Source organism: Callithrix jacchus, chromosome 9 (genome assembly GCF_049354715.1).
Source record: "Callithrix jacchus isolate 240 chromosome 9, calJac240_pri, whole genome shotgun sequence".
Taxonomy (NCBI): domain Eukaryota; kingdom Metazoa; phylum Chordata; class Mammalia; order Primates; family Cebidae; genus Callithrix; species Callithrix jacchus.
Window position 1 is genome coordinate 135,239,077 of NC_133510.1, and position 13,273 is coordinate 135,252,349.

A 13,273-nucleotide genomic window follows, 5' to 3' on the forward strand; every position below is an offset into this window, starting at 1 on the left:
TAGCCAAGCGATACACCTGCAGCCAGACCTGCCTCCTGTGCCTCCTGCCTCTCCTGGGGCAGAGGGGGGGGCTGCAGAGTAGCCCACCCTGATCAGGGCCTGTGTTGACGACAGTGAGCCCAGATCTACGTTGGAGGCTGAGTGGGAACACGGCCTGTGTGCAGAGTCCCTGCGGCAGTTGAGTGCACTTCCGTCCCTAGAACGGGCGTAGGGGTGACAGCCATTGTGTTCTCAGGGCTCCAAAGGTTTTCCGTCTTAATTCACACCACCTATTTGAGGTTGTGTTGGTGGGTATGTGAAGTGTCTGAACTTTTGAAAGCAGTTTGGCAATTTAAAGCAAAAGCCTTCAAATGGGAATGATCTCAGCCCAGTGATTCTCACATATGGTGTACCATCCATGAAATGAGATACTGATCCATGTTTATTGAATAGAGAGATGTTAATCATCTATTACGTGGGGAAGGAAGATTGTAGCACAATGATACTTTAGTTTTGAGAAAAATATGTATATTTAGTGGGAAAAAAACTACTTTTGGGAAAAGTCAAGCAAAATGTTAATGGGTTTTGCTTGTACTCTTATTTCTTCTAGTGTACGCTGGGAGCATATGAGGATGTATCTGACAGTGAGTTGTATGTAATTTTAGCCTGAGAAGATGTAAAAAAGGTTACATATCCTTTTTTTTCCAGCATAACAACATACAATTCTTGTACTTTTATTCACTAGCTTGTTAGAACTGTGGTGCGCCATCATGAGGAGAAACAGCTCCGTGAGGAAAGAGGGAAGAAGGAAGAGCAGAGCAGACTGAGGCGGATAGCCGCCTCCACGGCCCGGGAGATAGAGTGCTTTTGGTCGAATATTGAACAGGCGAGTGCTGCAGTTTTCATGGGGTCGTAAGAATCAGCCTGTCGGAGCTGGCAGGGCCACTTCCCGAGGCCGGACCTCGGGCTCCTTGCTGAGGAGGCTTTCGGGCGCCCCAAGGCCCGGCAGCGTGCGCACTTCCCTGGGCTTTTGCTCAGTGGCCTTTGAATGGCGGTGCGTGCCTGTGTCTGTCTTGCACGGAGATGGACCTCAGCTGTGGCCGCGCTCTGAGGTGCTTCCTGCCATGGGGGGCTCTTGGGGTTGTCGTTCCAGGGTAAGTGCGAGTCACCACACACGGTCACTTCTAGAGTGGCTGCTGGCTCTCTGTTTCCTTTCCTCTTATCTCACCACCCAGTAGAACCTGGGCAGGATGTAGTTAGAGTGAAATAAATGAGAGAGCGCCAGGCTGACGCGGCTTATGTGTTTTAGTGTTTCCTATGCAGAACTCTGTAATTCCCATCCTTAGTAACGTGCTTATTCATTTAATCCTTTGCATTTAGGTTGTGGAAATAAAACTACAGGTTGAATTAGAAGAAAAAAGGAAGAAGGCCTTAAATTTACAGAAAGTTTCCAGGAGAGGTATGATTAAAAAAAAGCCTCACCGCTGCTTGGGTGGTACTTCGTTCAGGCTCTTTTCTCAGCAGGCAGTCTCCTGGCGCCGAGGCTTCCCACAGAGGGCCTTTGCTCATGGGCCAGCTGCCTGGTGGTCACGGTTCTCTTTGTGTGGCCATGCTAGTTTTATGCCTCAGTGCTTTTGAGATGTGTTAGTGAGAGTCAGGTTGATAAACTCTGGGACACAGAACTGGAGTCGAGTCCCTGGAGAGTGAGTGAGGCGTTCACTGAGGCGTTTGCCATGCAGGAGGACGCTGGGGCATGGGGCTGTGTCACACCTCCCTGTCCTCCTTCCTCGGATAGTTCTTTCGCAGCTGCCTCCACTTCTTATATGCCACTCCCCTTAGGACCTGTCCAGCACCAATGGTGGCAGCATTCACTATTTCATTTGCCCCTGAGGATACCCCTAGGAGGGTGGGCATTGTGCTTCCCTGTTATCAGTGAGGAAACTGAGGCTGAGAGGTGGCTGCTGCTGAAGTTCATAGAGCCACAACCACTGCCCTGTGTCATGAGGAGGAGGAGGAGGAGGTGAAACTTACATGTCCCTCCTTTCACTGCCCGTGGGTGGAGGCAGCAGGGGCCCCGCCTGGAAAGCAGAGATGCCCTGGCCGAGCATGGGGAGCCTCAGAAACTAACTGTGTTCCTTGTTTCTCTAGGGAAAGAATTGAGACCCAAGGGTTTTGATGCATTCCAAGAAAGTTCTCTGGTAAGTTTGGGTTTGTTACTGTGCTGCGTGAGGAGTGGAAGCCATTCCAGTAGAGTGGGCCTTTTCCTTCTTACCTGGAGGAATTTGTAGGCTGTGACTGTTACCCCCTTCATTATAGACTCGGTCTACTCTGAAAATGAACCGGTGCGTTTAGCATTAGTCTCATTAGTCTCATGTGGGGTGTTACTTTGTCAGGCACAGCTGAGCACAGTGAGCGTCCATCATGTCCTCACTCCCCCACTGTCCTGCCCCGCCCAACCCCAAATGGAGGCTGAGGGCAGCCCAGTGAGCTTGCCTCAGGGCTCCCTGCTGTCCCCTGGACTCTTCTCCCTTGGTTTCCCATTCTCAGTGTTTGGATCTCATGCTGGTGGTTTTTCTTCCTTTCAGGGTTCAGGAATGTCTGGAAGGAAAAGGAAAGCCAGCACATCCCTGACTGATGACGAAGGTCTGTCCCCCACAGTGCATCTTGGTTGTCTGCAGGGCTGCCGATGAGGGCACACAGGGGCTTTAGTCTTGCCATGTTCAACTGGTTCAAAGTTCAGCCTTTGTATTTATCCAGATGTCTCTCAGTGTAGAGAGCACTTTTTGGTGTCTGTGGAAGATTTGGGATGCTTTCTGGAGCAAAATGGTCATATGTGCTTTTGTGAGGTTTGGAAACTTGGGTGCCTCTTGGAGAGTGTTGGGGCCCCGTACTCGTGTGGCACAGGGCCAAGCCCGTTCTTGTCCTTGAGAGGTGGCCCTGGTATGTCTGGTGGTAGACCCATGGATGCCAGCCAGTGGGATTTCAGGAGAAAGTCATGTGAATTTTAGATGTTGGCACCTCATTCGGATGAGAACAGATATTTGAGCCCTGGGGTGTGTATGAGCTGGGGCCCGTCCATGGCCACCAGCTCATGACCATGTGGATTGGGTGTGGAAGTCCTCAGGACTAGTCTGGATTTAGAGTGGGACTTTGGAGAAATCTTTCGGGTGCCTGTGTGGCAGTTCCTGCAGGTGCCAGGTAAGACCTGTGGTTTCTCCACTGGCTCTTTGGTCAGCATCAGTTTGGATTTATTGGCTTGATTTGGTGAAGTGTGTTAACTTCTCCACAGTTTTGAACATGGATGTTTTGATATTGTTGATTTTTATTCGGAAGTCAACAGGGAGTTTGGCCAGAGTGTTGGCGTGAAACTGTCGGTATTCAGTTCTGCTGCATGTGACGGAAACAGGACAGTGGTGCTGCTGAGCCAGGGGCCTGGGGACAGTAGGCAGCACTGCTGCAGCACTGTGGTGGCGTTTTTAGGCCCGCCACTCCTCTCCTCTGTCCTGTGCCCAGTCTCCCCTTCAGATGTTCTCCTGGGTTGGGTGGCTCCTGTAGCTCCAGCTACTCTCCCGGGACAGGTGGCTTCTGTAGCTCCAGCTACTCTCCCGGGACAGGTGGCTTCTGTAGCTCCAGCTGCTCTCCCGGGGCGGGTGGCTCCTGTAGCTCCAGCTGCTCTCCCGGGACAGGTGGCTCCTGTAGCTCCAGCTACTCTCCCAGGGCAGGTGGCTCCTGTAGCTCCAGCTACTCTCCCGGGGCAGGTGGCTCCTGTAGCTCCAGCTACTCTCCCGGGACAGGTGGCTCCTGTAGCTCCAGCTACTCTCCCGGGACAGGTGGCTTCTGTAGCTCCAGCTGCTCTCCCGGGGCGGGTGGCTCCTGTAGCTCCAGCTGCTCTCCCGGGACAGGTGGCTCCTGTAGCTCCAGCTACTCTCCCAGGGCAGGTGGCTCCTGTAGCTCCAGCTACTCTCCCGGGGCAGGTGGCTCCTGTAGCTCCAGCTACTCTCCCGGGGCAGGTGGCTCCTGTAGCTCCAGCTACTCTCCCGGGGCAGGTGGCTCCTGTAGCTCCAGCTGCTCTCCCGGGGCAGGTGGCTCCTGTAGCTCCAGCTGCTCTCCTGGGTTGGGTGGCTCCTGTAGCTCCAGCTGCTCTCCCGGGGCGGGTGGCTCCTGTAGCTCCAGTTACTCTCCCAGGGCAGGCGGCTCCTGTAGCTCCAGCTACTCTCCCGGGGCAGGTGGCTCCTGTAGCTCCAGCTACTCTCCTGGGGCAGGTGGCTCCTGTAGCTCCAGCTACTCTCCCGGGGCAGGTGGCTCCTGTAGCTCCTCAGGGAAGGTGGTCCTGTAGCTCCAGCTTGCTCTCTTGAGCTGGTGGCTCCTGCAACTTTTGCTACTCTGCTGGGGCGGGCGGGTGGCCTCTGCAGCTGTAGGTACTGTCGTCAAGGCTGGAGGAAGGGGCAACTTACAGGAGTAGAAAAGGTGCTTCCAGGCCAGTTGCTTGTTGAAAAATCCTTCTGGAGGGCCCTAAGCAGGGATTCTGCTTGCAAGTCCCTGGCCAGGCTGCTGCTGATGTTGAAGTTGGGACCTGTGCCTCTCAGTGTAGGGAGCAGTGGGCTGCGGGGAGAGTGGAGTTGTTTCCTGATGAGCAAGTGGAGAGCAGATGCTTTTGGGCAGTTTGCAGTCTTGGTCACATACAGGGATGTACAATTATTTTCTTTATAGAGTGTTTTTTTTTTTTTTTTTTTGAGTGACGGGAGTCTCACTCTGTTGCCCAGGCTGGAGTGTAGGGGTACGATCTTGGCTCACTGCAACCTCTGTCTCCTGGGTTGAAGCAATTCTCCCTGCCTCAGCTTCCTACGCAGCTGGGATTACAGGAAGCCACCAGCACGCCCCGTTAATTTTTATATTTTCAATAGAGACAGGGTTTCACTGTGTTGGCCAGCATGGGCTCGATATCCTGACCTCAGATGATCTGCCTGCTTTGGCCTCCCAGAGTGTTGGGATGACAGGCGTGAGCCACTGTGCCTGCCATCTTTGTAGGCGTTTAACTGGTTAGGAAGCACCTAATGGAAGATAACTTAGTTTGGGAAATTAGGGAGGCTCAGTAAAAACTGCCTTGCATGTGCATGGGTGAGGTCAGTTTTATCTTTATTTTGTGGGAGCATGTATTCTTTTCTTTCCTGACACTATTCAATTTATACTGTTTATCTCTGGGTCTTATAAATAAAAGTACAGTTGATAACTGTCAGCTCTAAAGCCATGTGGTCATGTCCCCTTCTTCACTCCATCTTTTCACCCAAACACACATTATCCAGTGAAGACAGGCAGTGAGACGGTGTCCCACTCTGTTGCCTAGGCTGGAGTGCAGTGGCGCAATCTCACTGCAAACTCCACCTCCCGGGTTCATGTAATTCTCCTGCCTCAGCCTCCTGAGTAGCTGGGATTACAGGTGCATGCCACCACACTCAGCTAATTTTTGTGTTTTTAGTAAAGACGGGGTTTTACCATGTTGGTCAGGATGGTCTTGAACTCCTGACCTTGTCATTCGCCTGCCTCGGCCTCCCAAAGTGCTGGGATGACAGGCTTGAGCTACTGTGCCTGGCTGATAGGCAGTAATTTTAGCCGCAAACACACCAATCTCAGCAGCTTAGGAGAAGGAACGGAGAGGAAAAGTGCATTTGTCTCCTGCCAGAGCGCTTGCCAGTGCCGGCTGCTGTCGGACTCTGTTTGTTTTTTAATTGTTTTTTTTTTTCTTTCTTTCTTTTTTTTTTTTCTTGAGACAGCTTCTCACATTGTCACACAGGCTGGAGTGCAGTGGTGGGATCTCAACTCACTGCAACCTCCGCCTCCTGGATTCCAGTGATTCTCCCACTTCAGCCTCCGGAGTAGCTAGGACTATATATAGGTGCACCACTATCATACCTGACTAATTTTCTTATTTTCTGGTAGAGATGGGGTTTCACCATGTTGGCCAGGCTGGTCTCCAGCTTCTGACTTCAAGTGATCTACCTGCCTTGGCTTCCCAAAGTGCTGGGATTATAAGTGTGAGCCACCATGCCTGGCCTGGTGCTGAATTCTGTTTTTTTTTTTTGAGATGAAGTCTCACTCTGTTGCCCAGGCTGGAGTGCAGTGGCATGATCTTGGCTCACTGCAACCTCCACCTCCTGGGCTCAAGCAGTTCTCTGCCTCAGCCTCCTGAGTAGCTGGGATTACAGGTGCCCGCCACCATGCCTGGCTAATTTTTATGTTTTTAGTAGAGACGGGGTTTCACCATCTTGGCAAGGCTGGTCTTTAACTCCTGACCTCGTGATCTACCCACCTTGGCCTCCCAAAGTGCTGGAATTACAGGCGTGAGCTCCTGTGCCTGGCCTATTATTTTTCAAACAAAATCTCTCTCTCTCACCCAGGCTGGAGTGCAGTGGCACAATCTCGGCTCACTGCAACCTTTGCTTTCTGGGTTCAAATGACTCTCCTGCCTCAGCCTCCCAAGTAGCTGAGACTACAGGCACGGACCACCACACCCAGCTAATTTTTATATTTTCAGTAAAGATGGGATTTCACCATGTTGGCCAGGCTGGTCTTGAACTCGTGACTTCAGGTGATCCGCCCACCTTGGCCTCCCAAAGTGCTGGGATTATAGGTGTGAGCCACCACACTCTGTCTGGTGCTGAATTCTAGATAGCAGCATTCTGCAGTGGGATGAACTGAACTCTGGCCTTTCAGACAAGAGAAGCACAACAGGGTACAGGAGGTTTGTGTGTTTCTTGCTAACTGGAAACGTATTAGGCCATTTCTTCATGAGGAACACCTTTTCTCTGACCTGCACTCTGGTAGCTGTGCTGGCTTTATGTAGATTGACCTCTCCACTTTTCCTTATTTTCTCCCGTTTTCCCGAGCACGTTTCTGTACAGGCATGCGTTTCTTAACGGCAGGGGTATGTTCTGCGAGATGCGTTGCCGGGCAGTTTTGTTGTTATGCGAACCTACAAAGGACTCACTCAAACCTAGATGGTGCCAGCCTGCCAAGCACGTCAGCTGGATGTGCGGCCTGTGCCTCCAGGCTACTGACCTGCGCACACGTGACTGCTGAATACTGTGGGTAACTGGACGCAGTGGTATTTGTGCATTTAGACATACCCTGACATAGAAAAGGTAATGTAGAGATACAGTATGACAGTCTTACAGGGTCCCGTTGCACATGCAGAAGCGTCGTCATGTGGTGCTTAACTGGACTGAAACAGACTTTTGTTTCATGCCTTCAGGTACCTCAGAGAAGGGCTAATTAACCACACCAGGTCTTCTTCACTTTTCCAAAGCTCTCCACTCTGGAATCCAAGTGATCATAGGGCAGAAGGAATGGCAGAGGTGTTTCCAAGAGGAGGGGATGGCCGGGCTTGTCGTGAGCCAGCAAGGTGTCGAGTAGTCAGGAAAGGCAGCGCCTGGAGGCCCAGTGACTGGTGTGGTTGGGGCAGGTGCCTAGGCCTCCTTGCTGGGCAGTGGGGCTCTTGTAGTGAAGAAATGAGTAGTTTGGATGGTGGGAAGGGAGAGAGATAGATTGTGAGAGAAGAAAAGAGCCAGCTGAGAGGAGAGACGGTACAGGTCTGTTGCAGGCCCGCAGGTGGGGTGAGAGTCCATGGACAGAGGGAGTTTGGCTGCAGGGCTACTGGTAGCTACACTTTTCTCTGCCAGGAGCCAAGCCCTCTGTGGTGAGTGGCATGTGAGGTTCAGGGTTGGAGGTCTGAAGAGAGTGGAGCTGGCTTGCGCTGGTAATTGTGAAGGACAGGAGAGCCAGGGAGAGTGTTAGCCCGATTTGGCTGGGCCTCGTGGCTTGGATGATGAAGAGTTCACAGTGATCCCAGCTGGCATGCTTATGGGCTTTTCCACAGTGGCGCTCTGCAGGGAGGTGGGAGGGTTGACCGCATTCCATACGTTGGCCTGAAGAAGGTCTGCTATGTATTGAAAAACTAGGGCTGTAATTCATAGCCTGAAATGGAAGGGGAAAGATGGTTTCAGTTTCCTGCTCACTTAATTAAATGATCGTTTCCAAGTCAAACCTGAGAAGTTTAAGAGCTCAGTTTCAATTTCTTTAATAGTGCTGCAAAATAATTCTCAAGCTTCATAGCGTGTAATGAGTAACAGACACTCAAGGGGTGCTGCCTCTCAATGATGCTTGCTGATAACCATTTTAGTGGATGACGAAGAGGAGACAATTGAAGAGGAGGAAGCAAACGAAGGCATTGTGGACCACCAGACAGAACTTTCTAATTTAGCCAAGGAAGGTAGGCTGTTGCTACCTTATTACACATTCAGGAAGTACAAAGAAACATGTAAAACATGTGAGCTGTGGGTCATCATATATGGAGCACCAGCAGCACTGCCTGGTTTATGCAAAACAGTCCCTTTGTGCCTCCTGCTGCTCTCTCATGTTCTGGAGGTCCTGGCCCTCCTGGATTGTGTGTCGGACGCTGCCCTGTCTTCCTTCCCTGCCACCTGCATTGCCTCTCTGAGTGTACTGCCCATCTTGAGTGTGTGAGAACTTTACGAACGAACCCCGCACAGCTCTGTGGGCTTGCCTCTCCACCCTCTGCGTCCCGAGTTTCATCCCTAGTGTTGTGTGTTGCTGTCAATGCGTTCTCTGTCATTGCAGGCGTATCCTTTGTGTAAATATGTCAGCGACTATTTTTTGTGCTCTTGGTGGCCACTCAGCTGCTTCCCTGTGTTTACTGTGAGCACTCTCCTCTTCCCCGGGCACGTGTGTGTGAGTGGCTTGCCGTGCTCAGGGGAAGGAGTGACTGTGGTTTAGAGTGGGCGTGCCAAGCTCCACATCTCCGGAAGGAACTCTTTTTTTAAAAAAATGTATATTTTGAAATTGTATTGCCATTCTTTGATTGCTGTAACACGTCTCAGAAACTCTTACTGTTGTCCGCCACTCTGGGGGAAAGGGGTTTCTTGTTGTGGTTTTTAGTTGCAGGTCCCTGATAACTGAAGTGAAGCATCTTTTTCTTGTTTCTTCTTTTGTCTGTGTTCAGATCATTTTGGTATTGAGTTTTCTTTCCTTATGGACTTGTTGCTGATGGTCTTTATATCTTCTGGACATGAATTCTTCGTCAGTTCTGTGTTCCAGTGACATTTTCCCAGTTGGCGGTGTGTCTTTTCACTCTTTACAGTACTTTTTGATGAAAGGCGTTCTAAATTTTAGCATACAGCGAGTCCTCATTTAATGTTGTCAGTAAGTTCCTGGAAACTGCAACTTTAAGTGAAATGATGTTACATTCGTGTTGTTTTATTACAGCCATGAGGAAAAAAATTGGTTTTGTTATACTTGACCCTTGAACAACGTGGAGATTGGGAGTGCCAGCCCACCCCTGCGCCTGCTGCGTCGGGAATTTGCATGGAGATTTGGACTCCTCCAAAACTTAGTACTAACAGCCCTGATAGCCTACGGTTGATGGGAAGCCTTGTCAATGACATGAAACGGTCTGTGAGCACATACTTTTTTTCCTTTTTCTTTTGAGACAGAGTCTTATTCTAACATCCAGGCTGGAGTGCAGTGGCGGGATCACAGCTCTCTGCAACCTTGGCTTCTTGGGCTCAGCCGACCCTTCCACCTCAGTCTCCTGAGTAGCTGGGACTATAGGTGCGTGCTACCACGCCTGGCTGATTTTTGTGATTTTTGTAGATATGGGATTTTACCGTGTTGCTCAGGCTGGTCTCAAACTCTTGGGCTCAAGCAAGCCTCCCATCTTGGCTTTACAAAGTGCTGAGTTTACAGGTATGAGCCATCATGCCTGGCCTATTTTGTATGTTATGTGTATTTAATATTATGTACTGATTTCTTTTTTTTTTGAGACAGAGTCTTGCTCTGTTGCCCAGGCTGGAGTACAGTGGTTTGATCTTGGCTCACTGCAACCTCTGCCTCCTGGGTTCAAGCGATTCTCCTGCCTCAGCCTCTTGAACAGCTGGGACTACAGGTGTGTGCCACCACGCCCAGCTAATACTGTTTTGTATTTTTAGTAGAGACAGGGTTTCATTGTGTTAGCCAGGATGGGCTCAATCTCCTGACCTCGTTGATTTGTCAGCCTCGGCCTCCCAAAGTGCTGGAATTACAGGTGTGAGCCACCGCGCCTGGCGCCTGCATTCTGACGATAAAGTAAGCTAGAGAAAAGAAAATGTTGCCAAAAAACATGAGAAAATACATTTACTGTTTGTTAAGTGGAAGTGGATAATTATACAGGTCTTCCTTCTGGTCATCTTCACGTTGAGTAGGTTGAGGGGGGGTGGTGAGGGGTTGGTCCTGCTGTGGATAAAATCTGCATGGAAGAGGACCTCACAATTCCACGGCTCAGCTCTACGTCGTTTTGCTCAAATGTATTTTGCTCAGATTGTCACAGTTTCCAGTAACCAACCTATTGATGATGTTTAGTGAGGACTTACTGTAGCTGAATTTGTCAGTCTTGCTCACAAGGATGTTACTAAATGTTTTTGTTTTTACTCTTCTGTTGTGAAATCAGTGCAGTTTCCTTTTTTCCCTCATGTGTATTTGGAAAGCCATATTGAAAAGCCTATCTTTTCCCCACTGATCTTCAGTGCCAGCTCACATGCAAAACAGGTTTCCTTTTGTGCCTGGCTCTTTCTGGGATCTTTATTCTCTTACTGGCGAATGTGTACCCATCTGTACTAATACCACACTGCGCTTCTTACCACAGCTTTGTAGTAGTCCTCGATGTCTGGTCAGGAAAGTTCTTCTGCCTTACCCTGCGCTAGGCGGGTCTTGTCTATTTGGGGACTATTACAGATGCGAGCTAGAGCCAGTTCATCACGTTTCACAGAAAAACCTATTGGAAATTTTGATTAGAATTTAATTGCATTAATGGATGTTTTGTGAGAATTGCTGTCTTTATGAATTTCAGCCTTTCCAATCTGTGGTCAAAATAGAGTTCTCCCTTCACTTGGGTTGTCCTAAATAGCTTTCCATAAAATTTGACGATTCTGACTCTTTTGTTTGATTTAATTCTAGGTATGATGTATTTTTAAAAGTTGTGCTAAATGGTATATTTTTAAATATTATATATTAAACATATTGCTGGTATGTGTAAGTGCAGTTGATTTTGTTCATTTCTGTTCTACTCCACAACTTTTCTGAACCCTGTTAGTTCTTTGTCGACAGTCACTTCCTCTCAGAAGAAAGGACTTTTCCTGTCCAACCCTTCTTCCTTTCATGCTGCTTTTTCTTGCCGTTTTATGCTAGGTAGGCCTTTCAGTAAAGTGTTGAGTTGGTGCCAGTGGTGGACAGCTTTGGCTGTTTCTTGCTTTGAAAGGGAGCACTCTCAGGCAGGCAGTGCGTCAGAGTGGTTGGGTCATAAGCACAGGCTCCAGACCTAATGTTGCTTCCTGTTGACCCCGTGACCTCAGTCAGGTTGTCTGCGTGGTGTTTTTCTCGGTGTTGTTCTGAGGAAATACAGTGCATGGAAGCCTTGGCCTGATGTGTCCTAAGTGCACTTACCTGCTGCTGTCAGGATGGTTATGATGATACCCTCCATGTTTCATGAGTGGACATGGCGTATTTTTTATGGGTAATGAAGTTCGTGCCTACTGTTGAGCGTTTTTCTTGTAGGTGGATACTGCCTGCTATGTTGTTTGTTTGAGATGGAGTCTTGCTCTGTCCCCCCGGCTGGAGTGCAGTGGCGCAATCTCAGCTCACTGCAACGGCTGCCTCCCGGGTTCCAGCAATTCTCCTACCTCAGCCTCCTGAGTAGCTGGGACTACAGGTGCCTGTGACCACACCTGGCCAATATTTGTATTGTTAGTAGAGATGGGGTTTCAGCATGTTGGCCAGGCTGGTCTCCAACTCCTGACCTCAGGTGATCCACCCATCTCAGTCTCCCAAAGCGCTGGGGTTGCAGGCGTGAGCCATTGCGCCCGGCCTTCATACATTAAATTGAGGAATATGACTTTTTCTTTTCTTCATTGTCACATTTTCTAAGAATTTCTTTATTTCATCTAAACTTTAAAACTTAATGGCACACGTTGTCAATAATTTCTCCTTACAGTGTTTCCGATCTTGGCTGTGTTTGCATGTATGTCCCTTCTTTCCCCTAACACTGTGTATTTATGCCTCTCTGTTTTCTTAATAGTCTTGTTCAAGAGTTTGTCAGTTTCTTTTCTTTTTTTTAAAACTGGAGCCTGTATATTGTTTTCTGTTTTGTTCTAATAATTCTGTTCTAATTATTTCTTTTTTTAAAATAATCTCTTTTTCTGAGTTTTTAACTTGGATGACTAGCTTACTAATTTTCATTAGCTCATTAATATAAACATTTAAGGGTCTAAATTTTTCTGTAAACTGCTTTAGCTGAATCTCATGTTTATTATTCAGTTTCAAATATTTTCTGATATCCCTTTTATGTGTTTTTTATTGACTCATATTTAGAAGGATGTTTCTTAATTTCCAAACAATACAGGGTTTTCAATATATATTTTTATTATTATTCTATATTAACTACATTTTGATCAGACACTGGATTTATGGGATCCTCACTAACCTGGATTTTGTTGAGGTGGGTTTTGAATGGACCTGTTTGTGAACATTCCATATATGCTTTAAAACCTCATGGCTTCGTCAGGTTATGGTGCAGTTTTTCCTGAGTCCACCAGGTACAACTTGTGGATTGCATTATCCAGTTCTTCTTATCCTTACTGATGATTTTTGTCTTCTAGCTCTATCAGTTACTGAGAGAGGTATGTTAAAATTTCTCATAGGATAGTGAGTACCTGTTTCTCCTTAAATTTATGTCAGTTTTCATCTTATATATTCTGAGACCGTGTTAGTATGTGCATATAAAGATTTAGAATTATTATCCTATCACTTCATCATTTTTACTTGATTCTGGATAATTCCATCACATCTGTTTTCTATTTTATGAATTCTTTTTCAGCTTTTCCTAGTCTTTTGTTAACCCGTTGATTGAGTGTTAAATTCCAGTTACCAGTTCGTTTTAAGACATTCCCAATGGTTGTTTTAGAAAACGTACATGGAATTTAGAAGTTATCTCTGTATTCACACTTTCAGTCATCTTTTCTGTTTCTTCAGATACAAAAGTTTAGCATCTGTGCCTGATAACTGCATAGGTGACATTTTTGCAGGTCTGATCCTGCTGTCATTTATGAATCCTGGTTTCTGCAGATGGTACATTGTTTCCCAGAATACTTTGTGATTTTTGACAATTTATTGGAACTTTGTTGTGGCAGTTACTTCAGGCCTGACAGGGAGGGAGTTTCCTCTAGAGAGAATTTCTGTTAACTTCGAATCT

At 48.0% G+C, this 13,273-nt stretch overlaps 1 protein-coding gene across 41 annotated transcripts in view; it reads left to right on the forward strand.

The window, feature by feature from the left end:
• Window positions 1–13,273, forward strand: part of EP400 (E1A binding protein p400) — a 131,327-nt gene that overhangs the window by 40,319 nt on the left and 77,735 nt on the right. For 34 of the 41 annotated variants that reach the window (XM_035258235.3, XM_035258238.3, XM_035258247.3 and 31 more), the window contains 5 exons: window positions 725–865; window positions 1,360–1,438; window positions 2,128–2,177; window positions 2,565–2,622; window positions 8,156–8,245. In XM_035258235.3, coding sequence (XP_035114126.1) covers window positions 725–865; window positions 1,360–1,438; window positions 2,128–2,177; window positions 2,565–2,622; window positions 8,156–8,245 — 418 coding nt within the window. The remainder of the gene's footprint in view (window positions 1–724; window positions 866–1,359; window positions 1,439–2,127; window positions 2,178–2,564; window positions 2,623–8,155; window positions 8,246–13,273) is intronic. The other 7 variants (XM_035258240.3, XM_078337788.1, XM_078337782.1 and 4 more) reach the window with 1 other exon arrangement.